Genomic DNA, 25130 nt, shown 5'->3' on the forward strand with positions numbered 1-25130 from the left:
GATGTGAATGTATCAATTACCTAATGGTATATTGCCCTGCACTATATTCACTTCCCTAGAAATGTGGTTGCATCCAAGCTTGCCCATTTTGGAGGTATCAGCATTGTTGCTGTAGGCTGAAGTCTTTTGAGAAAAATTCCCAATGAGAAATTCCCAGGCCTAGTGAATCCGTTGGAGTGGGTTCCACATACTCAGGTACTCAACATCTTTTTTTTTTTTCTTCTTCTTCTTCTCATATAGGGTCAGTGTTATGGTGATGATTTTAACTGGCCACTAAATAGGGCCTAGAATAAGTGAATATCTAAAAACACAAGACTTAAGGAACAGTAAGTATCATAACTGTCACTGTGTGGCATGCTAGACTTAACATAGCTTCTTCCAGCTGTGGACCCATACATATCCCCTCTTCCTGATTCCTTTGAGGTTTAGTTTGAACATAGTAGCGTAGTTAGAATGAAAAATAATACCAGGGTATTTGAGAAGTCCTTTGGCATGTGGAATGTTGAAGGACTAATTGTAAGCATGCATAATTACGATTGCTGTATGAAAGGAGCAAACTATATTAAGGGAATCAAGGCCAATTTACCTGAATTGTATTTTAGTCCACATATATCCACAAAGGTTGGTAAAGAAACAATTCTTTGAACATACTTTTTGGGATTTTATGCAAGTATAAGGCAGTCATTGGTAAACATTAATGCCTTAGTTTCTTCTGTCATATGTGGTCCAACTTAAGATGTCCTTTACGGAGTTCATGGTTCTTGAGGGCTCATTGGCTAAAAGAAACAATGCTGGGGACAGAGGGCAACCATATCTCTAGTGTCCTTTGCTACAGGGAAGCCTTTTGGTAAGTATCAGCTGGTTAATATTCTTGTTGGAGAATTGTTATAAAGGATTTGCACTGCAGAAATACAGTGGTCTGGAAAGTGCATAATTTCATCACCTCCAGTAAGTATTCCATGTCATAAGAGTCACATGCTTTCTAATAATTTGTCCTCACTTTTGTCACTGCCTCAAGGTACAGAAGTCATACCTTGAACATAAAGGCCAGGGGGTGTGCAAATGGTCCGTACTTCTCCGTTCTTAGGTGAAATTTGCCTTAGTCTTGTGGCTAAGCATAGGCTGTGTACTCCTCATTTTTCCTGATGAAATTCTCGTTGTCCAATCTGAAAATAAGTGGTGTGCAAGAAGAAACATTTTCTACAGCTGCTTAACAGCATGATATTGTAAAAATAGAAATATTCATTTTATAGATTTCTGTTGCAGTGGTCCTGATTTACTGTGACTTCAGCCTTATGAAAGCCCAATATCTGACCTAACCTGGCTTTCAGAGCTCAGCAGCTATCCCCTTGCAGAAGAGCAGATGTCATAATGCTTCACGGTTAAATCTGACATTCACTCACATTTTTATAGATATTTCTTTGCGCAATTTGCAGAGTACATAACTTGTTTGTGTATAGATTGTGCAGCATTGGTTGTTCCAGATCTCAGTCAAAGTACCTCATTGAGGAAATGTTTTTTATTAATGGCCTACTTCTGGCTTAGTTGTTGCAAATGTACTATTTAAAAGTTTGTGTATCCTTTTAAAGTGGAGGGGCACATCCAGTCCCAAAAAAGAAGGCAGTGCCGTTATGGTAGGCAAATCCTATACAAAGGTTTCCATAGCCTTTGTGTTCTGTTAGCAGTAGAGCATGATAAGAGATCTGCAGAGTTTGATAGGGGCTGCTCCAAAACCTCTTAGGAGAATGGTCATTCCCTGCAAAACTCTACTCTTTGGATCAGAAAAGACTTGAGATGTTAACTGATACAGCGACAGTGTCTTCCAATTTGCCAAGTATACAAAGGAGAGGGGAGTTATAAACTTGGGTGATGCAGTGACTTTGTCCTACGTCCCTGCTCAGCTCAAGGGCACAAGTTCAGGTGAGACAGCTTTGCAACCCCCAGTCATCAAATGTCTGATATAAAAGACCTCTGACAAAGCCCTTTTTGGAGGGTGTCTCAGCACATTCCATAGAGCTGTGGACCCTCTTGGCAAGTTTAGATCGAATGTCCTATCTCAGACACTGGTAGTTGAAGTGTGTTTTTTGGTTTCAGAAGGGTTAGCTTTTACTTAGACAGGACATTGTAGGTTAGTGAATAGATGACAACCCGATCCCCATCTCAGATGTCTAAGGCGATGGCCCTGCTCAAGAGGACACAAAAGTTTAAACTGCAGAATGCCTGCTTTGTGCCGTTGTCTAAGCTTCAGGCAGTTGGTGGGCTCTCACTCTTCCCTCCCCAGGCTGTTCTCCAGGAATGGATCTGTTTGGCTCAGGACCTCCTGTATGACCTTTACAGCCTGTAGCCAAGTGCTGTTCAACCTTCAGTATCTTGTGTCTCCTCTCCCTTATTAAAATCCTTCCTGAAGAAGGATGATGACTTCTGACACAGTGAGAGGGAAAGATTTGGAGTGTTAGTCTCAAATGTCTTTTCCCTCCTTCAGTATGAAAGACACTAATGACACCATGTCCTTTGTGTCACCCACAAAGGAAATTTCATTTGGAGAGACAATTTGTAGGATGCAAGTCCACTTCATTTGGGAAGCCAGGAAGGCATCAGGTGCCCAGAAAAAGGATATCTTAATATACTGATTCTGGATTCCCCTTAAAACTGTGTCACTTCTTCCTGGCTTGAAGCTCTAGATAGAGAATGCTTTTCTTGGCTCCCTGTAAGGATCTGAACCAGCTCCCTGCCATTGCAAATCCTGACAGGTTTCACGAGATTCTGGAATTCCACAAGTTCCTTTAAACTTGCCCTCTGGCTGATCCAGCAGTGGTGTCTATTGATCCAGAGAATGAAGTGCGCCTGCTACCAGTACTCTTCTGGACTCGTTTGGCATAAAAATTTATACAGTTGCCACTCTGACCTTCGCAACCATTAACTGTTTAACACGTACACCATTTTTTTTAAAGCTGATCTCGTAGACGAGTCGAAAGACAGTATTGTGGAGGGCTCTAGTGTGGGCCAGAAGATTAAATTACCAAACATCACCTGCACTGTTTGTCCGGTGGTTAAGCAATTCTATCAGATGTGGCTGTGATGCTGTGGATGCAACATCCATAGTAGCAGCTATTGAATCTGTGGTTGAGACCTGCCTGGCTGAGGTTGCAACACTTGCCAGAGGGTGTGAAATTGCAGTTTCTTAATGCACTCCTGAATAAAGATCTGCTGTTTGGAAACCCCATTAAAATCTTTAGAACATTGGGGGAAAGTAGAAGATTATGCAGTCAGTGAAACAGGTTTTTCACTCTCCCATGCCAGGATATGAAAAGAAGTACCCATAAAAATCTGTGCCCTGCTATCTCAAGAAAGGAAGACTAAAGCTATAGTAAGAAGAGCCAGTATAAGAAAAAGACTGCATGGAGACAAGAAGGGGAAACCTGTGCCCCCCCCCCAAGCCCTGAGTTTCAAATAATCTTCCTCCCTCACCCCTCCACAAAAAAGAGAAAAATAGGATCTGATGTCAGTTGTCATTCTATCCTCAACCTGTGCATTCAGGTACGATCCCTCAGATCCAATTTGGCTGTTACAGTAGCTCATGGTAGCCAAATAACTCTCAAGCTTCTCCCTTACCCATGATGCACCCTTCTTCCTAAGTACCTCAAATCTCGTTTGCCGCTATTCGCATTAGACGAGGTGACCTGTTGCTCTCGAACAGATAAGTAAAATTTAAGATTTTTTTTCCTTTAAGTCTTAATAACTAGTACTGTAAAGTTCTCGTTTTATTCTTGTTACGTAGCTTAGCCTCTGTCCCTTACCTAACGACAATTTTAGCTTTCATTTTTATTCTCTCATTTTTATCTCCATGCAAAACTACCCTTGAATACTACTGGAGGTAGTCTCCCTTTTTACACTTTGTGTGATTATCTTATCATTGCCGGTATTCCCCTTTTTCTTTTTTGTTAAAAAAAAAAAAAAAAAAAAATTTCTCAAAAATATTTTTTTGTCTCTCTCGCCGGTTGTCATAGACGGCAGGGAAAGAAAAAGCTGGAAAGTGTGGGAAATGTAGCCTTAAAATGCCTTACTTGGACTCTCATACACTTTGCTTTTATTTTTTGGGACCCCTCCATCTCCAGGAAGATTGTTCAATCTGCCACACGTTCATCCATAAGCCTCTGGTTGAACATAAAAACAAATTTTTCCTTACAATTCACTTCCTTCAGCTTTCAGTGAGGCACTGTTTGGAGCTACTCCCCTAGAAAAACAAAAAAAGAGCAAATCGGAATCTTCAGGCCCTTCCTCCTCTTAGAGTTATGAAAAATTGAAGAAGAGGCCTATCTCTGTTCCAACTTCTCCGTCGGATCTGAGGATTAAGAGACCAAAACTTTCGGATCCATCTTTCTCTTCGGATCCGAAGGTTAAAACAAGACACACTGTGGATGTTCTTCGTGTTTCACTGTTGCAGTCATTACATTTGGGTAATCTGCTGGCAGGTTGTAATTCCAAACTCTTGGGTCCTGCGTCGGTTGCTTTCTCCTCTTCCATGACCTCAGGTCGTCAGGGGTATAAAACATGCAGCCGATGCCATTTTCTTTAGTCTTTCTTGCTGCGTGGTGCCCGAAGCAGAAGCATTTTGCAAGTGCCGGTCGGCCGACTACTGAAATATTCGAGTTTGAGTTTCAGAACCAAAGTCTTCACTAAAGCTTAGTACCCCGTTGGGGAAACTTTTTTCTTGCTTTTTACTGATGTCAGAAAAAGTTAATAATTGTATTACTTGTGGGAAGCAAATACCTTATAAGTATTTCCATTTATACTGTATTCCTTGCCTAGGCCCTGATCACAACGTGCCTGGCTGTCGGTTTTGTGCTAGATTTAACCAATGCATTATTAAGCGTCGGTATATTTTTGCATCAAAGTATTTTAGAAACAGATTTAACTACCCAGAAATGTCGTCGGATAGTAATCCAACTACCGGACTACATAAAAAATGCAAAAAAAAGGACAGAGAAAGGCAGTCGAGATCCAAAACCGACAACGAAGCTTCTCCTAAGCCAGTCGCCGGTTTGCCGGTACTCAGTGAGGCGCTTTTGTAGCCCCTGATACTCGCTACCTTCGAGTCGCAGGCCTCTACCGACACCCATGTGGAGTCTGGCATGTGCAAGATACTCAAGGTATTGGACCAATGGATGCATCTCCCTCGGATGGGTCCAGAGACACTGAGCAGGCACCGGCTTCTGAGGGTGTATTCAGACCTCAACATTTGTATATCAAACCGACGAAAGCTGCAAAACCAAAGACTTCAGCAACTTCAAAAACTAAAAAAAAAACGACACTTAAGCTATGTGCACAGGCCTCTATGCCTAAAAAACAGATGATCAAAATGGCTGAAGACCTTATTACCTTGATCAGGGGTACCCATCCCCCTCCCGATAAGATGCCTATGCAAGACACTGATTATGAATCTTCAGATCAGGTTTCTGTTTCTTCTGATTCCTCTTCTGATCAGGAATTATCTATGCCTCCCTATGAGGATTCTGATGCTGAGGAGTCCTTTCCATCTGCATCTCCTCCTGAGGATTATTCATTTGAAGAAACCTTGCATACTTTGAGGGAGCATTTTCACTGGGAGAGTCAAAAAGACTTGGAATCAAAAAAGAGGCTCAGGGATTTCCTCTTTGTCCCTCAGCACAGGCCTTTAGCCATTCCCCCTGTTTTAGATATTGTGGATGATGTGTTTTCGGAGTCAAGCTTGTCCCCTAACTCCTTATCTCCGGCTCCCAGTAAGCCTGACAGATATTACACGGTCCCTGACTCACATACATTTTTATTGAGAAACCCTGCTGCTGATCCTGAAACTATTTCACAGGGTCCAAAGGGAGTTAAGGTCTCAACAGCAAAAACTCCCCCCTGACAGAGATTCAAGGGCACTGGACAGATGGGGAAAAAAGGTTTATACATCTGCAACCTTGGCAATCAGGGCCTTAAACTGTTAATTTCATATGCTTAAGTACTAACAACATCTTATGGGATTGCTGAAACAGAAAATGATGTTGATTTCAGAATGTGCAGAAAATAAAGAATTGCAGGAATTATTGCATGCAGCTGAACAAGTTGGAAAGCATACCTCGCAATGTGGTTTTGATTCCTTAGAGGCCTCTTGCAGGGCCGCAGTTACTGGATCGGTGATTAGGAGGCATTCCTTGTTAAAGGAACAAAATTTGCCTGATCATGTTAAAGCGAAATTGCTAGATGCACCTTTACAGCATGATTCTCTATTTGGTATTAAGGCAGAAGAGGTTTTAAAGAAAATGGAAGACAAAGCTAAGTCTATGCAAACTGTTAAAGACTTCTTACAAGTGCAGCCACCAAGATTCAGTAGACACTGGCCTACAAAAAATTGGTCCTTTCCTGTGTCAGACAGAGCTCAAAGGGCAAATCCAGACACCCTAAAGGCTCCAGATACCAGGCGCAAGATTCATACAGGTCAAAGCAATGGGGCGCATCCACCTCCATATTGTCCACCAGGCCTTGTCCTTTCTGGGTATCAAGAACAGTCTTGAGTAAAAATCTTGTCCCTTTTCCAGTTCTGGTACTGTCTGAATGGCCACCATATCCATGAGGGATGTAACCTGTTTCTGTGCCTCTGCCCATTGATTTTTTGGCAGATCTGGCCAACCATTTGCCATTGACAGTGTGTGGAAATGGAATCTGTATCCCTGTGATACAGTGTTTAGTACTCACTTGTCCTGGGTTATTAATTTTGAGCAAAAAGTGCTAATTTTCCCCCTATGGGTGCCGCCAAAAGATAAGTGCTTGGTGCAGGCACAGGGAAGTCATTGGGATTGCTTTCTGTAGGTTTGTGCTTTATCTCCTCCAGATGGCTTACCTCACGCCAGACAAGCAAATGCAACTGACTACTTACTTCAAACTGATGGCAACAAAAACCCAGTCTTCTGCAAGACAAATTCTGCAGGCTCTGGGCTTCATGGCATCCTGCATCCTACTGATTCCATATGCAAGACTGCATATGAGGAAGCTTCAGTGGTACCTAAAAAGTTTATGGAGTCAACATTCTCACAGTCTGGAAACAATGATTCCTCTCATTCCCTGCCTGCAACAGGAGTTTCTATGGTGGGCAAAGGCCTGTCACCAAAACTTGGGACGGCCCTTCACTCTACCCCCTGCCAGCCAAACCATAACAACAGACACATCAGATTATGCGTGAGGGTCCACATGGCAGGAAGATGCATTCAGGGCATATGGTCACCAAAACAAGTGCATCTACATATCAACCAGAAAGAGATGCTAGCTGTTCATAATGCCCTAACAGCCTTCAAGGACTCCCTTCATCCAGGACAACTACTGATAAAGACGGACAACACCACAGTCATGTGGTATATAAACAAGCAAGGGGGCACACACTCATACCCCCTATGTAGATTAGCCATGGCACTGTGGGGCACAGCTTAGACTTACCAAATACATCTTCAAGCTCAATTCCTGCCAGTAAAACAAAACACTCTAGCAGACGATTTAAGTAGAAACCTTATGGATCCTCACGAGTGAAAACTAAATCCACAAGTCTTCAGCATGATAACAGAGAAATGGGAGAACCCAGACATAGATCTATTTGCCTCTCCTCAAAATTATCAATTGAAAAAATTCTGCACAAGGGCTTGTCACAGACAAGCATGGAAAGTGGACGCGCCCTATCCTTCAGTTGGAAAAACCTATAGGTTTACGCCTTTCCGCCTCTGCCTCTTCTCCCTGAGGTCCTCCTAAAAGTCAGACAAGAGAAACCAAAGATGATACTAATTGCCCCGGTCTAGCCCCCCCAATACTGGTACCCAATCCTATAGAACTTGTCTCAATACCCAGCTTGGACCTTGCCTCAAAGACCACAACTACTGCCCCAGCAAAACAATCAGATCCTGCACAATCAACTACAGACTCTGAACCTGGCAGCATGGCTGATCATGTAATCATACAAACAACTCCTCTCAGTAAAGCTGTGCTGGATGTCATTTTGGAAGCCAGAAGGCCTAGTACTAGAAAATCTTATGCTGACAAATGGAAGAGATTCTGTGCTTGGAATCAATCACAAGGAACTGATACGGCAGAACCAAATATTCCTCAGATTTTGCAATACTTAACTGAGATGCTTGACAAAAGCCTATCTTTCTCATTAATTAAAATCCATGCTTCTGTCATTTCAGGTCATTACAATACAGAGCCACCAATCTTTTCTCATCCTTTACTAAAGCAGTATCTTAGAGGAGCCAAAAATTTAAGGCCTCCTAAAAGAGCACCACTGCCTGCATGGAACCTCAATTATGTTTTGGAAAAGCTCACCCTGCCTCCATTTGAACCAGCTGCTACCGTTGATGTAAAGTTCTTATCATGGAAGACAGCTCTGCTACTAGCAATTGCATCAGCAAGAAGAGTTTCAGAGCTGCAGGCCCTCATGGCTGTGGAGCCTTTTGTTATATTTCACCCAGACGGGGTGTCTCTGAGGACAAATCCTACTTTTATGCCTAATGTGGTTTCCAGTGTGGCTCTTAACCAAACAATTCATCTGCCAACCTTTTATCCAAATCCGCAGAACAAGGGGGAGAGAATTCTGTATTCCTTGGACGTACACAGACAGCTAAGATTCTACTTAAGCAGGACTAAAGCTCTAAGAAAAACTGAGCAATTACTAGTGACATACGCTGCAGGATCAGAAGGCAAGGCTATATCAAAGCAGACAATTTCAAAGTGGATAAGCCACTGCATCCGTTTCTGCTACTTAAACCATGGCAAACTTGTGCCCAAGGGCATTAGGTCTCATTCCACCAGAGCCGCAGCGATTTCAGCAGCCTTTCTAAGTGGAGTACCAACCAAAGACCTTCTAGAGGCTGCTACTTGCAGTTCTGTTCAAACCTTTACAAAGCATCATCATTTGCCTCTCTACTCTAAATCCAGGGCAGGCTTTGCCACTGCAGTTCTGCAGGGCTTTATAGCCACTCCTAATGCTGTTTAGCTCCAGCCTCCCAACCATAGCTTTGGGATTCTACCCAAATGTAATGACTGCAACAGTGAAACACGAAGAACATAGTACAGTTGTGTACACTTACCATAAATGTAGATGTTCGAGTGTATTCACTTTTGCAATCCAGGTTACCCTCCCGCCCATCCCCCTGTCATTCTGAAGTTTATCTTTCCTTCTCTATCTTCTACAACCTATGTGGTGTATTTGCTTGTAGATGAAGGTAAAGTTTATATTGATACATATATATATATATATATATATATATATATATATATATATATATATATATATATAATTTTTGTTTTTGCTACCTTTTTGGGGGCACCTGACATCGGGGGCAAGAAAAACTAAAGAAAATGGCGTCTGCTACATGTTTTATACCCCTGACGACCTGACGTCATGGAAGAGGAGACAGCAACTGATGCAGGACCCAAGACTTTGGAATTCAGGCCGACTGAGGGCAACCTGCCAGCAGATTACCCAAATGTAATGAACTGCAACAGTGAATACACTCGAGCATCTACATTTATGGCAAGTGTACACAACTGTACTATCTGTTGTCTTCTTTGGATCCGACTTTAGAAAAGTCAAAGAATTCCTGGATCTGACTCGGAAATCAAAGGATTTGACTACATGCCTACTTGCTTTACCCAGGACTCAGTATTCAGTGTCATTGGATCCAGTTCCATTTAGAGTTCCTTCTTCCTTTTTGGAGAGGCCAAAATCACCCTCAGTTATGTTCAGTCGTTCTTCAAGGAGTTTGACCGAAGATGATTTGAAGAGATTGGTGAGAAAAATTCTCTGGGTGCAGGGTGTTTCAGGAGATTCCTCGGCTCCTTCCCCTTTGGGTCAGGAGTTCCAAACATCTACTAGCCCTCCTTTACTTCCTCCTTCTCTTAACTTCATTCAGAGTTACTGGATCCAAGCCACCTGACTCTGTCTGCATCAGGTCCGAAGATTCCCCTGTCCTTGGATCCGATGTTTGCTCTGAGTTCTTTGGTTCAGTCAGAGCCAGAGACCTGTTGGAGTCTACTCCAAAGTTTCACAATGTTAATATTCCCCATGGCAAGGATTTGTATGAGAAAACTCCAGAAGTACCGAAGAAGCACCCAAAGCCAGCATTCTCAGTCCCTGAAAGAGAGGATTCCTGTGTTATCTTGCATTTCCATAGAACTGCAAATATAGTCCTCCCAGGTCACACAGAATTATTGGGTGCCATTCAAGCAGGAACCCCACAATCTGATACAGCTCTTGCATAATGTAGACCTAGCTTGGAGGGTGGGGTCATTCTCAATAGGCTTGAAATTTGTGGGAGTTTGCTGTGCAACTTGAAGGGAAAAACATATAAACATAAAAGAGATGTATGGCACTGATTAAGGAACTTGGAACCTTCCATCCCATCTTGAAGAGAGAGGTTTTGAGGTTTGTCATGTGGTACTTCAAGCAAGGAGGAAGTTATTCTTCCATCTCTGTAACCTGGCCATGACTGCTTGGCAGACAGCTCTTCAGTCCCAGATGATCATAATGGCAGTCTACATCCCATTCCAAATGAATTCAGTGGTAGACCAAATAAGCAGATTAGCTGCACATTCCTTTTAGTGGATGTCACACAGGAATATTTTTATTCAGGTTGTTTAAATGCGGGGTATCTCAGGGATAACCATGCTTCCCTCAGCATGCAGCAAACAAAGCACCACACAAAGGAGATATCCTGTCATTCAGAGGCAGGTCACTTTCTGTATATATATCCATCTAAGCCACCCCCCCATCCCCATGATGATCTGGAGATTAAGGATGCTCATAATAATGCCTTTTTTTTTTGGCCTAGACAACATTGACTCTTCTCATTTGGATGTCCAGCATGAAGCCTTAACTCAGAGCAAGGTGGCCCCATTACATCCCATGCTGAGCACCGTAGTTCACTGTCTGGATGTTGCTTTTCAAGCACCAGTTCACCAAGGACTTGCTGACTATATTTAAGGAGGCATAGAAGTCTGTCATAAGGAAATCCTACTTATCCAAATGGAAGAGATGTTCTCTCTGATGCCACAGAAAGGATCTCTATCATACCACAGCACCAGTGTCCATGATTGTACAGGACTTAAGTGAACTTTTTAAGTCGGTTCTGGTGTATGCCACCATAAAGGTTCATGTCTTGACCATTTCAACCTGCATGCCTGTTAGAACCCCTTGGCACTCCAGCAGCTTGTTAAACACTTCCTCAAAGAAGTCCTTTATGCTAGACTTCCCAAAAGAGTATGGCTCTTCCATGGGACTTGAACTATGTCCTATCAAACCTGAAGCAGCCCCTTTTTGAGCCTGATCCCTGAGCTCCCCTCAGATATCTAACCTGGAAAACTACTTTCTAATTGGCAGTCAGTTCATCTAGAAAAAATTCAAAACTATAAACCCTCATATGCAGAGAGTCCTTTTTAGTCTTTAGTAAGGACATTCAGTCGTAGAACCAGTTTTATACACGTGCTTAAAGTATTGAAAGAGTTTTCCATCAACCAGTTGTTCAGTTGCCTGTTTCTTTGAACCCCCAAAGTAAGGGAGGAGAATCCTTCATTCCTTAGACATACACAGACAGCTGAGAATACTAGACAAAACCAAGAACATCAATACCCCATAGATGTTTGTTTTTTGCATCGGGGGGGGGGGAACCAGATGTTCGGTCGGCCCGAATACCAAAGACTTAGTATTTCTGCGTCGGATGCTGTCGCTCCAGGATTTATGTCAGGTCGTTGGGTATAAAAACAGGCAGCCGACGCCATTACATCAGTCTTTCTTGCCAAGGAGCCCGAAGCCGAAGCAGTTTGCACGAGTGCTGGTCGGCTGCTACCTGAGTTTTCGTTTACAAATTGAATCATCCCGAAGTCTTGTAAAGCTAAGTACCCCATTGGGGATCCTTTTTTTCTTGCTCTAACTGATGTCAGAAAAAGTTAACAATTGTCTTGCCTGTGGAAAGCAAATACCACACCGAGATTTTCATTCTTACTGCGTCACCTGTTTAGGCCCAGGCCACGATGTATTCGCTATCGGTTTTGTGGCTTGTTCAACGCCCAAACCATTCATTGTCGGGCCCTTATTGTCGCTAAATACTTCTCGATCTCCGTACTCTGAAATGGCCTCGGTAAGTCATCCGATTACCGATATTCCAAAAAAACTTAAGGATAAAGACAGAGACAGACCGCACAGGTCCAAAGCTGCTGATGACGCTTCCGTTAAGCTAGTCACCAGTTCACCGGTACTGATGCCCGCTTCAGTGTATTCACAGGCCTCTACCGAGACCTGTTTGGAGTCTGGTATGCCGCGAGACTCTTCGACTATGGAACCTGCAGATGTCTCTACCTTGGATGGGTCCAGAACTGCTGAGCAGGCAGGCTTCTGAGGAAGTTCTTCGCACTACCAATGTTCAACACAAACTGATGACTTCTTTCGCGTCTTCAGTTCTGTCTAAAACTACCTAGTTTCTAAGGCCAAAGCGCATCAAATGCTTAAAATGGCAGAAGACATTATGCTGATTAGGGGACATCAGCCTTCCCCTGCTAAGAGAAAAAGAGACCAGTCCCCAGCAGCTTCAACAGACCAAGAGTCCGATGACTCTGAAGTATCTGATTATGAAGACATGCCTTATCTGCTTATGAGGATTCAGATGCAGAGGAGTCCATTCCCTCTGCCTCTCCTCCAAAGGACTTTTCTTTTGGTGAAACCTTACATACTTTAAGAGAGCATTTCCATTGGGAATGCCAAGACTATCCTCAGTCCAAAAAGAGACTCTGAGAATTTCTGGATTTACCACAACATAGGCCTTTAGCAATATACCCAGTCCTGGAAGTTGTTGATGTCTTTATGGAATCCAGTCTTACTCCTGATGCTTTACCCCCCCTACTCTTATGAAACCAGACAGGTACTACAGAGTACCTGACTCTCACAAATTCCTTTTCAAAAAATCCTACTGCTGACCCAGAGATCATTTCCCAGGGGCCTAAAGGTATCAAAGCAACTACAGCTAAGAATCCCACCCTTTCGGACAGGGCTTCCAGAGCTTTGAACAGATGGGGTAAGAAAGTATATACCTCTGCAACTCTCGCCATTAGGGCTTTGAATTGTCAGTTTCACATGCTGAAAAACCAACAACATATTATGGTACTTATTAAGCAAAAAATAGCAACCTTTACAAACTGTGCAGAAAATAAAGAATTGCAAGAGCGTATGCATTCTGCAAGCCAAGTCAGCAGGCATACATTGCAGTGTGGCTTTGATGCCCTAGAAGCATCTTGCAGGGCAGCAGTCACTGGTTCTATACTGAGAAGGCATTCTTGGCTTAATGAGCATACCTTGACAGACCATGTCAAATCAAAGTTATTAGACGCTCCTTTGAACAAGGACAATCTGTTTGGCACCAAAGCAGAAGAGGTACCCAAAAAGATAGAAGAAAAAGCTAAATCTATGCAGACAGTCAAAAAATTCTTACAAGTACAGCCTCCTAGATTCAATAGGCATTGCCCCTCGAAACATTAGTTCTTTCCAGCCCCCTCCAGGCCATCTCAAACAAGACCCAGGGGAAACAGGCCTCCCAGACTACAGTCTCAGGGTATGCAGAGATCTAAGTAATGGAGTGCCTCCACCTCCAATGCAGGGAGTGCTAAGCCACCCCCTTACTGAAAAAAAAATCACAATGACATCTCTACTCTACTCCCCACCTCTGCCCAACTGCTTGTGCCCATAGGAGGAAAACTTGCCCTTCATGCAAAAAACTGGATGTCCATCACTAAAGACCGATGGGTCTTCAACATTGTATCCCAGGGCTACAAATTTCACTTCCACTCTCTGCCAACTCCAAAAAGGTTCCCAGACCTTCCTCCAAACCAGTGGGCAGAGGCACAGAACCAAGTTCTATCTCTGCTCTCTATCAGGGCAATTCAGCCAGTTCTGGCGAAACAGATAGGTCAAGGATTCTGTTCCAGACTTTTCCTGGTACCCAGAAAAGAGGGCTCTTGGCACCCAATGCTAGATCTTTCAAATCTCAACACCTTCCTGGTGGTACCAAAATTGAAAATGCCCACCCTGCAGCAGCTTCTACCTATTCTAGCCAAAGATGCCTGGTTAGCCACCCTAGACTTAAAAGAAGCCTACCTGCACATCCCTATAAGGGAGTCATGCAAGAAATATCTACGCTTCAGGGCCGGATCAATGCATTATCATTTCTCTGCACTTTCCTTTGGCTTATCCACTGCTCCCAGAGTATTCACAAAATGCCTGGCTCCAGCCATTGCTTACTGCAGGCAGAGAAATATCCAAATTTACCCGTACTTGGACAACTGCCTGATTCAAGCGGACAGTCAGGAATTGCTGTTGCAGCACCTGACATTTGTAAAGAACCTTCTCACATCCCTGGGTACACCATCAATGAAAAGAAATCAAAACTACTCCCCAGTCAAAAGATTGTATTCCTGGGAGCAAGCTTGGACACAGCATCCCAGATGGCATTCCTCACTTCAGAAAAACAAGCCTATCTGACAGATTATTTTACTCAAATGGCCACCAGACCCCAGCTGTCTGCAAGGAAAATCCTGCAGGCCCTGGGGTTCATGGCCTCATGCATCCTACTAATTCCATATGCCAGACTGCATATGAAGAAACTTCAGTGGTACTTAAAAAGTCTTTGGTGCCAGCATTCTCAGGACCTGGAAACCGTCATTCCTGTCATACCTTTTCTAAGGACAGAGTTTCTTTGGTGGGCAGCAGCATGTAACCACAACAAGGGACTGCCCTTTACTTAACCCCACGCTGCCCAGACCCTAACCACAGACGCATCAGACTATGCCTGGGGAGCACACATTTACGGCAAATGCATTCAGGGCCACTGGAGCCCAAGTCAAATTAATCTGCACATCAACCAAAAAGAGATGCTAGCTGTGCAGCATGCTCTGATAGCTTTCAGATCCCTACTCTCTCCAGGACACCTAATAAAAACGGACAATACCACAGTTATGCGGTACATCAACAAGCAAGGGGAACCCACTCTTACCCACTCTGCAGGTTAGCCATGGCCCTGTGGAACATGACCTTGGACATGCAAGTACATCTGCAAGCTCAATTCCTGCCAGGTAAACAACTCACTGGCAGACTTAAGCAGAAATGGGGGACTCCCAGAGGTGGATCTCTCTGCCTCCCCCTGCAACTACCAGCTCAGCAAATTCTACACCAGGAATCCTCACAGCAGGGCTTGGAAAGTGGATGCCCTATATTTTCAGTGGGTAAATCTCTCAATCTATGCCTTTCCCCCTCTGCCCCTTCTCCCAAGAGTGTTACTCAAGATAAGACAGGACAGACCAAGGGCAGTTCTGATTGCCCCGGACTGGCCACGCCAGCACTGGTACCCACTCCTGTGCAGACTGGCACCTACACCAGATCCCAACCCTGCTCTCTCAACAGGAGGGACAGATTTTGCATCCGCATCTACAAACCCTAAATCTTGCAGCCTGGCTTATTCCTTGAATTCTCCCCCAGCAACCCTAAGCAAGCAGGTGCTGGACGTCATTCTTGAAGCCAGAAGACCCAGTACAAGAAAATCCTGTGCTGATAAGTGGAAAAGGTACTGCTCCTGGATTCAGTCTAAAGGACTGCCCTCCCTGCCTCTAATTCTAGATTACTTAGCAGATCTGTTCCACAAAGGCCTGTCCTTCTCCTCCATTACGACACATGTCTCAGCTATTTCGATTCATTTCAACACTGAGCCACCTCTCTTCTTGCACCCTTTTATCAAACAGTTCCTGAGAGGGGCAAACAACTTAAGGCCGCCAAGGAGAGCACCCACCCCTGCTTGAGACCCTAACTTTGTACTGGAAAAGCTCACGTTTCCCCCCTTTGAACCTGCAGCATCAGCAGAGTTTTAAGTTCCTCTCTTGGAAAACAGCCTTTCTTCTAGCCATCACTTCAGCTAGAAGAGTGTCTCAGCTACAAGCACTTATGTCTGTGGAACCCTTCATTATTTTCCATACTGACAGGGTTTCCCTCAGGACTAACCCTTCCTTTATGCCTAAAGTGGTGTCCAGTGTGGCTCTCAACCAATCCATCCATTTGCCAACCTTCTTCCCTAATCCTCAAAATCAAGGGGAAAGGATCCTGCACTCCTTGGACGTGCACAGACAGCTCAGATTCTGCCTTGATAGGACTAAGCCCTTCAGAAAATCTGACCAGTTACTAGTCAGCTTTGCAACAGGGGCAGAGAGGGCAAGGCCATTTCAAAACAAACAATTTCCAAATGGATAGCACACTGCATCCATTTCTCCTACAAGCACCATGGGAAACCAACCCCTCAGGGTGTCAGAGCACATCCACTAGGGCAACATCTACCTCTACAGCATTTCTCAGGAGAGTCCCTACCAGGGACATCCTGGAAGCTGCTACCTGGAGTTCTGTACACACCTTCACCAAGCATTACCACCCGCCTATCTTTTCCACATCCAGGACAGGTTTTGTAACAGTGCTCCTGCAAGGCATACTAGCCAGCCCTAACTCTTCTTGACTGCCTCCACCCTTCTTCAGCTTTGGGAATCTACCCAAGTTTGATGACTGCAACAGTGAAACACGAAGAACATAGTACAGTTGTGTACACTTACCATAAATGTAGATGTTCGAGTGTATTCACTGTTGCAGTCCTGGTTTCCCTCCCTCCAGCCCCCTGGTTTCTCTCTCTATTTCTATCTCTCTCTTCTCTCTATGGCTTTTACTCACCCCTTTCAGGGGTATTGGTATTTACTTTTTACTGGTGGTGTTTTCCCCCACCATAACTTAGCTCCCTATTTGGGGGGCTCCTGACATTTGGGGCAAGAAAAACTGATTTAATGGCGTCAGCTGCCTGTTTTTATACCTCTGATGACCTGATGTCAGTCTTGGAGTGACAGCATCCGATGCAGAAATACTAAGTCTTGGGTATTCTGGCCGACTGAGGGCTTGCCTGCAGGCAGATAACCCAAGTGTTATGACTGCAACAGTGGATGCACTTGAACATCTACACTTATGGTAAGTGAACACAAATGTACTTTTCCAAACAGACATTCTCTGAGTGGCTAACTCGTTCCATTTTGTTGTGTTACTCCCATGTTGGAAAGAAGTTGGTGGAGACTGTGAGATCCCACAGCAGTAGGGATACTGCAGTCACTGGGGTTGGGGGGGAGTAGTGCACAGGCTGTCCTTGAGGTAACTCCTTGGTCATCTGTCCACATTTATGCAGGCATTACTGACTAGTATTGCATTCAGGGCAAGAGCTGAGTTTTCTGCTGCCTTTCTGCTGAGCTTGCTGCAGCTCATCCCTGCCAGTATGTCCTCCTCCCTAGCCTTCCATGCTCTAGGAATCATCCACAGTAGTAAGGACTACTGCAGTGGCGACCCAGTTGAACACAGTATAACTCCTTAAGAAGTTACCATAATACTAGATGTTCATGTAGATCACTGTTGCAGTATTAATTCCCTTCCATCACCCCATTTTACTCATCCTAAGAATCATGGGCTTGACCTTTGCAATTCTCTCTTCCTCAAGCCTGGGTGGACTTAGGGAACCCTTTTTCCTCTAAGTTCATGGTCCAGCGAATGTCAGGTATGGTGGATGCCGCACTGTCACCCTAGGCAGTAATACTTCGAGGTGTAGCATGAGGACATTAGCTTTATACAGGGTGTGTTCTGACATCCTTGGAGGGAGGATGGTCACTTGGCCTGTATAGAGAAGGGTGCTGATCTCTTTGACATTGGGCCTTTATACAGCTGAAGTCCCGATAGTAAGGACTACTGCAACAATGATCTACTCACATACTACAACTGTACTTTCCTTTGTTTAGAAATGTTTCTGATTTTGCATACTGCATCACTGGCTCATGTGAGTGAGTTTCTTTTGGAATTCCATTGTAGGTGAGGCGCTTGCTGGGCACTCATCAGCAGAATCTTCAAGGCATTCAAAAGGACATGACCGTCGCCAAGAATCAGAACGAGAAACAGCAAAGAAACCGTCGAAGCAGTCAGAATCCCAGCAAGAATCAAAATCTTCATCAAAGTCAGAGAAGGAGTCTTGGCACAGAACATCTACTCCACCTCGGCACTCACCAGTGCGGGAAACTCAGTCACCCACAAGTACCAGAGCCACATCTCAACATACCAGTGAAACTGCAGAAGATCCTAGCAAAAGTAAGTAGGGTATATAATCAGACATTTCATGTAGAAAATAAGTTTAAGTGAAACGTTTAACTTCATTGTCTAGATACTGACTCTGATTCAAGCCAACAACTGTCACAGAGCCAGAGCTCAAGCTCTTCTCCTTCCCATAATCCCCTGCTGCCTTCTAACCCTCAGATCTCATTTGCCGCTAAACGCATCGGATGTGATCCAGGCTCGAGCTTCCTCTTTTACAGATAAGTGATTTTTTTCTGGGTTTAATTTCCTCTTTCTGGTAGATTTTTTCTTATTCTAGTAGCTAGTTAGTCTTTCCTCCCTCCTATGGCCAAATTCTTTAGTCTAGTGTGAGTTTTATTCCCCTAGCTTTCCCATCGCTGTTGTTTCCCACCCTTGTTAAAAAAAATAAATAAAAAATTCTTTACAGTTGTTATACGTGTGTGTGTGGTAACAGTGGGTAATGGCTGAGAAACCCTCAAGTTTTAAAAGGTGCTGCTTGTGCGGTCAGAAAATGCCTTATTCCGATTCATACGAGGAGTGTCTGTATTGCTTGGGTTCAGGTCACCTGGAGATTGAATGCGACTTTTGTACTACATTCAACTGCAGGGCCCTTGGGGAGAGCCAAAATAAGTTGCTTCTGAAGGGCTTGGCTCAGGGTGGTCCTCTGCCCTTGGACTCTCCCTACAAGCCCTCTCAGGATCGGATCCAAAAAGAGACCTCCCCCTCTCTTGAAGGGGGTCTCTTTCTTCTTCTCATTCCAAGAAACCTAGAATCTCAGATCACAGATCCCTGGATCCGAGCCCAGCGGCTTCGGATGCAAGCTCTACCATTCCGAGAGCCTCGAATCAGACCTCAGGATCCAAGTAGGCGCGAGCCTCCACCGGATCTGACCAGTTTATCGGATCTGTCCATCACGCATTTCAAAGTGGCAGATAACTCTAGGCTTTCGGATCCAATGGTTCTGTCGGATCCTATCAATCATCATCGAGAGTTCTCCCTCTAGATCATCTAGGAAGTCGGCTCCAGCGTATAGGAGTCAGTCTCCTTCTCGGGACCGTAAAACGATGAGATCCAAGGTAGGATCCCCAGCTAGATATAGCCACTCATCAGCTTTGTCCAGATCTTTCAGAAGCCTCCTTCCCTCCGATATAGACAGGATGAAGAGTTTTCTCAAGGCCCAAATCGAGTTGGGTTTGCTGCTCTCCCCTGTTCAGGTGGCCAGGGGATCCACCCCATCTTCAGGACTCCACTTACCTCTTCCAATCCATCCGGTTTTGGAATGTCAGGACCAGGGTATTCCTAGGGAGAGGCCAACATTGTCGGGTACCCCCCCCCCTTCTTGACTCCATCAGAGTCTCTGCCTGGCTCTGTTCCACTGCCCTTGGAACAGGTTGCTCCTCATCTCCGAGAAGTCAGTGCAGGTTCCCTGAGGGTAGGTTCAGGTCCAGAAATTTCAGACCGTTCCCTTCGGGGCTTTTGCACTGGACAGCTTGGGGCCTATATTGTCGGAGGCTTCGGTGCTGCGTCAGGGTCCTTTCTCCTTCCCCAGGTGGCACCTCCCATCAGGGAGGAGAGGGAAGCTTTGCCAGCCTGTCTACCTTCCGGACAGTAGACCAGACCTCCTCCAGTTTGGCAGTCACCTCTCTTCCTTCTCTAGGTCCTCCCCACCCTCTCTTGGGTTTGGGTGCCGAGACCTCATCCTTCCAAGGTCAGCCCTCCCGTGTATGCCTTCAGATGAACATTGCCCCACTTGGACTACCTGTCTTTTCGGAGTCCTCCCTCGAGCCACTGTGGAGGCACCCCCACGGAAGAGAACATGTAATAGGAGACATTTGGACTCCCCCAGAGAGTCCGTCACAGAGGACATGGATTTTGAGGAGGGAGACAGGTTCCCCAGACTTACACCTGAGGAAGTGTCCTCCTGGGACATCCTCGAAATTCTCAAGCAAAGAGGGGGCTAGTCTTCCCCAACGCCATCTTTGGAGGAGTCTTCGGGACAAGCTCATCTTCTACCTGGGTTCCCCCTGCTGACGAGCTTGTAGACCTTATCACCAGCAGGGCTTGGAAGGAGCTGAACACAGTGGAATTGGTCTCCAAAAAAGCAGACAAATTTCTCAGTCCTCCCAAGGATAGGATGTTTTGGAGCAAAGGTGTCCCTATCAATGCCATTGTGGTGACTGTCGCTATTAAGAAGGGAGCTAGTGGAGCAGAGCTCCTTGGTCCATCCCCCAAACAGAAGAGTCCCAGACAGTCGACCAATTTGGAAAATGTGTTTGTCTCAGCTACATTTTTGGACTGAGAGCAACTAATTATGTGGCCCATTTTACCCGACTTCAGAGGGATTTGGTTTCAGAGCTCACCACTTCCCTTATAGAGTTTTTGCCTTCAGAGAGTCTTAAACTGGTCTCTCCTGGGCTGTCTATTCTGACTTCCTTGGCTATTGCTTTGATGAGGTTGATCTCCAGTGCTGCAGTGCCCACCTCTCGAGTGGCAGGCACAGGTATTGTCATTTGATGGCATGCCTGGCTTCGCCTTTGTGGGTTTGCATTTACTAATGCCCCCTTTGACTGTTCCACCTTATTTGGGCCGTCCGTCAAGGACACCTTTACCCACAGCGAGCAGGAGGGTAAGACTCTTTCCTCAGTTGGGATCAAGTTTTGTACTCCCCAATGGTCCTTTTCTAAGACTCAAGTAAAGAAGGAAGAAACTCTAGTTCCACCGGACTGGGACTTCCCTTTCAAAATGCTCCCCAGGAATACTCTTCTGCTAGCTGGGGCAAGGGATTCAATGGCAGATGCCACCCCAGGGGCAGAGGAGGTCCGCAGAACCAGGGCTCACAGGAACCTTTCTGGGAGAAGCCCTTCCAGTGTTCCTGAGATGCTGCCCGACTGTCCTACCCTGGAGGCAGTTGGGGGATGATTCTCCCTTCACCCACTAGCCTAGACTAGTCTCACCTCCGATCAGTGGGTGTTAAACATTATTTCCAGGGGTTACTCCATTCCCTTTTCTCAGCTCCCTCCAATTCAAAAAACACTTCCGGATGTTCCACCCCGCCAAACGGAGTTGGCCTGTCTAGAGGTTCAAGACCTTTGTCGAAAAAGAGCCATCCAAGAGGTCTCAACAGAACAATGAGGATCCGGAACTTACTCTTGCTTCTTTTTGGTGCCAAAGAAGACCAGGGACCAGCATCTGATTTTGGACATCAGTGAGCTAAACCTGCCTATCAGAAAGTCTAAGTTCTGGATGGTATTCTGGCTCTCCTGCACAAGGATGATTGGATGTGCTCAGTGGATCTCAAGGATGCATACTATCGTGTAAAGATCGACAGATGCTCCAGGAGACACTTATTGGTTAGGGGCCAGTCATTACCAGTTCAGAGCCCTGCCCTTTGGACTCAACACAGCCCTCCCAGGTGTTAACCAAATGCATGACAGTGGTGGCAGCTCACCTCCGGCTGCAGGGATTCCAGGTCTTTCCATTCCTGGATGATTGGCTGTTCATGGCTCCCACGAGGCATCGACTGTCAGTGGCCACCACATGTGCCCTCAGACTTTTTCAGCATCTAGGCATTACAGTGAATCTTCCCAAGTCCAATCTTATTCCGTACCAAAACCTGGAGTTCATCAGGATCCAGTTATACACAGTATTGGAGACTGCAGCACTGCCTTTCCACAGGGTTCAACTCATTCAATATTTGTTTCTGCATTTCAGCTAGTTTAGGAAACTTGATCTGAGGGTTGGAAGGCAGCAGGGGATTATGGGAAGGGGATGAGCTTGAGCTTTGGATCTATCCTGACAGTTGCCAGCTTGGATCCAAGACCTATTTGTGATGAATAATGGCACTGTGTATAGCACAGATGCCAAGTTATGGTACATAACTTTTTTTTTTTCTTTTTTTTTGAACAACCAAGATTGTATGAAGTATTTGATGTTCTTAGTGTTTCACTGTTGCAGTCCTAACCATTGGGTTATCCATGCTGTGGTAGCCCTCAGTTGGTCCGAATACCAGAGTCAAGGTTTTGTGCGTCGGCTGCTGTCGCTTGCTGGCTAACGTCAGGTCGTCTGAGCTATAAAGGAGAGCATGTGACACCATTACCCCAGTCTTTCTTGCCATGGAGCCCGTAGCAGAAACAATTCACAATAGTGCATGTCGGCTGTTTCCAGATTTTGAACTTCAGCTGAAAACGTCTAAAGCTAAGTACCCCGTTGGGGATCCTTCCTTTTCACTAACCGATGCCCGAAAAACTCAATAACTGTCTCACCTGTGGAAAGCAAATACCACACCAAGACTTCCATTCTTACTGTGTCACTTGCTTAGGCCCAGATCACGGCAAACCCCGCTGTCAATTCTGTGCCCTCTTTAATGCTAGAACTATTCATTGTAGAGCTCTGTTTGTAGCCAGATATTTTCGTCTTCTGTCTCCAATTACCGATATGGCATCAGTCAACAAACTGCAGATCTTCTGAAAAAACATAAAGATAAGGATAGAGACAGACCACATAAACCCAAGCCTTCCAACGACACCACCGCTAAAAGGGTCGCCAGTTCTTCGGAATTCAGTGAGGTGCTTCCGCAGCCCCTGATGCCTGACTCAATTACTTCGCAGGCCTCTACTTGAGACCCTTTCAGAATCCTGTATACTGCAGAAAACTGCATCATCTAATGAGCCTTCAGCTGTCTCTGCTTCGGTTTGGTCTGGAGCTGCTATGCAGGCACCGGCTTCCGAGGATACCTCTTGTAATTCAGAATTCACTTCAAGGCCTTCGCCCTCTCTTCCAACTAACACCGACAGCACTGAGGGATGCTCTTCAGGCCAGACTTAGAGCTACTCCAAAGAAAACAGCAAAAAGTCTCCATTCCACTGCTACTCCCCCTCCTCAAACTATAATGCTTAAAATGGCGGAGGATCTCATCACTTTCATCCAGGGTAATCAGGCCACACCAGCCAAAAGAAGAAGGGAACCTTCTCCAGACATCCAATCAGATTTAGACTCAGAGGATTTGGCTCCTCTATTTTTGAAGAGGAAAATCCTCTTATTGCCTATGAAGACTCAGATGCAGAAGAATCTATTCCTTCTGCATCACCTCCGGTGGACTTTTCCTTTGGCGAAACCCTCCACACCCTCAGGGAACACTTCCAATGGGAATCAACTGATTTTCCTCAATCCAAGAAAAGACTGAGAGAGTTTCTGGACCTACCCCAGCGCAGGCCTGTGGCAATCCCACCCATTTTGGAAGTGGTGGATGATGTTTACCAAGAATCCAGCCTTACCCCTGACAACCTTCAACCTGCCCCCAGAAAACCTGACAGGTACTATAGGGTACCTGACTCACATAAATTCCTCTACAGAAATCCTATACCAGATTCACAGAGGCTACCTCTGCAAAGAATTCCACTCCCTTAGACAAAGAATCCAGGGCCCTGGACAGATGGGGCAAAAAAGTATATACCTCTGCAACTTTAACTATAAGGGCTCTCAACTGTCAGTTCCATATGGTAAAATATCAACAGCACACTTTGGAACTTTTGAAAGAGAAAATGTCTGCTTTTCCAGATTTTGCCAACAATAGAGAGAGAGAGCAGAATTACTGCTCTCTTCATTTCAGGTGGCAAAACACTCCTTGAACTGTGGATTTGATACCCTGGAAGCTTCTAGCAGGGCAGCAGTGGCATGATCTGTTATCAGAAGACATGCATGGTTGAAGGAACAACCTCTCCCTGATCATGTCAAAGCTAAACTCATGGATGCACCTCTTGACAAAGACCGCTTGTTCGGACAGAAAACTGAAGAGGTACTTAAAAGGATGGAAGACAAAGCAAAATCGATGCAGACCGTTAAAGATTTTCTTCAAGTCCAACCTTTTAGGTTCAGCAGAAATTTCTCCTCTAAACACTGGTCCTTTCCTGCACCAAACAGGCAGGCACAAGGCAAAGCCCATAGGGACAGACCCACCAGGACTCAAACTCAGGGCCAGCAAAGAACAAAACAGTGCCCCCCCCCCCCTCAAACACTAGAGCAGGGAATTCAAAAGCAACCCTGTATGGAAAAAAAACTCCTACCTTTCCCATCTCTGCCTGCCTCCACCACACCAGAAGCTAGAAGGAAGGCTATCTCTATTCAGAGAAAACTGTAACTCTGTAACAAAAGATCAATGGGTCTTAAAAATCATTGCTCAGGGGTACAAATTCAATTTCTGAGAACTACCACCTCCAAGAGGATACCCAGAACTACCTCCAAACCAGTGGGCAGAAGCACTAAAACAAGTGCAAAACCTAATATCCCCAGGGGGCAGTAGAACCTGTACCTCCAGAACAAGTTGCAAAAGGATTCTATTCCAAATTATTCCTTGTTCCCAGGAAAGAGGGGACTTGACGTCCCATCCTGGACCTGTCCTATCTCAATACCTTCCTGGTAATCCCAAAATTCAAAATGCTTACCTTGTAACAGCTTCTACTTATGCTGTCAAACAAAGATTGGATGGTCACCTAAGACCTAAAGGATGCTTACCTGCATGTCCCAATAAGGGAATCATGCAGAAAATTCCTGAGCTTCAGAGCAGGATCACTACACTTTTAATTCTCTGCTTTGCCCTTTGGCTTATCTACTGCTCCCAGTGGTAGTCACCATATGTCTAGCTCCTGCCATTGCCTTTTGCAGGCAAAACAATGTACAGATTCACCCTTACCTGGATGAATGAGTGATCCAGGCGGACTGCAAGGAACTGCTCCTGCAGCACATCTCATTTGTAAAAACCCTTCTCACCTCTCTGGCGTTCACCAGCAACGAAAGAAAATCAAAACAAACACCTACCAGGACAATCATATTTCTGGGAGCCTTACTGGGCACAGAACAGCAAATGGCCTTTCTGTCCCCAGAAAACCAAAGTTTCCTACCAAAATACTTCACTACTCTGGCCTCCCAAACTCAGCTTTCTGCCAGGAAGTTC

The 25130-nt window shown here is 45.1% G+C and overlaps 1 protein-coding gene across 1 annotated transcript in view; it reads left to right on the forward strand.

The window, feature by feature from the left end:
* Positions 1–25130, forward strand: part of RBM6 (RNA binding motif protein 6) — a 689827-nt gene that overhangs the window by 429371 nt on the left and 235326 nt on the right. Inside the window, exon 4 of the mRNA XM_044078933.1 lies at positions 17924–18196. Within this exon, the coding sequence (XP_043934868.1) occupies positions 17924–18196 (273 nt within the window). The remainder of the gene's footprint in view (positions 1–17923; positions 18197–25130) is intronic.

The sequence above is a fragment of the Protopterus annectens genome, chromosome 7.part1 (assembly GCF_019279795.1).
Source record: "Protopterus annectens isolate FY-2018-M chromosome 7.part1, PAN1.0, whole genome shotgun sequence".
Taxonomy (NCBI): domain Eukaryota; kingdom Metazoa; phylum Chordata; order Ceratodontiformes; family Protopteridae; genus Protopterus; species Protopterus annectens.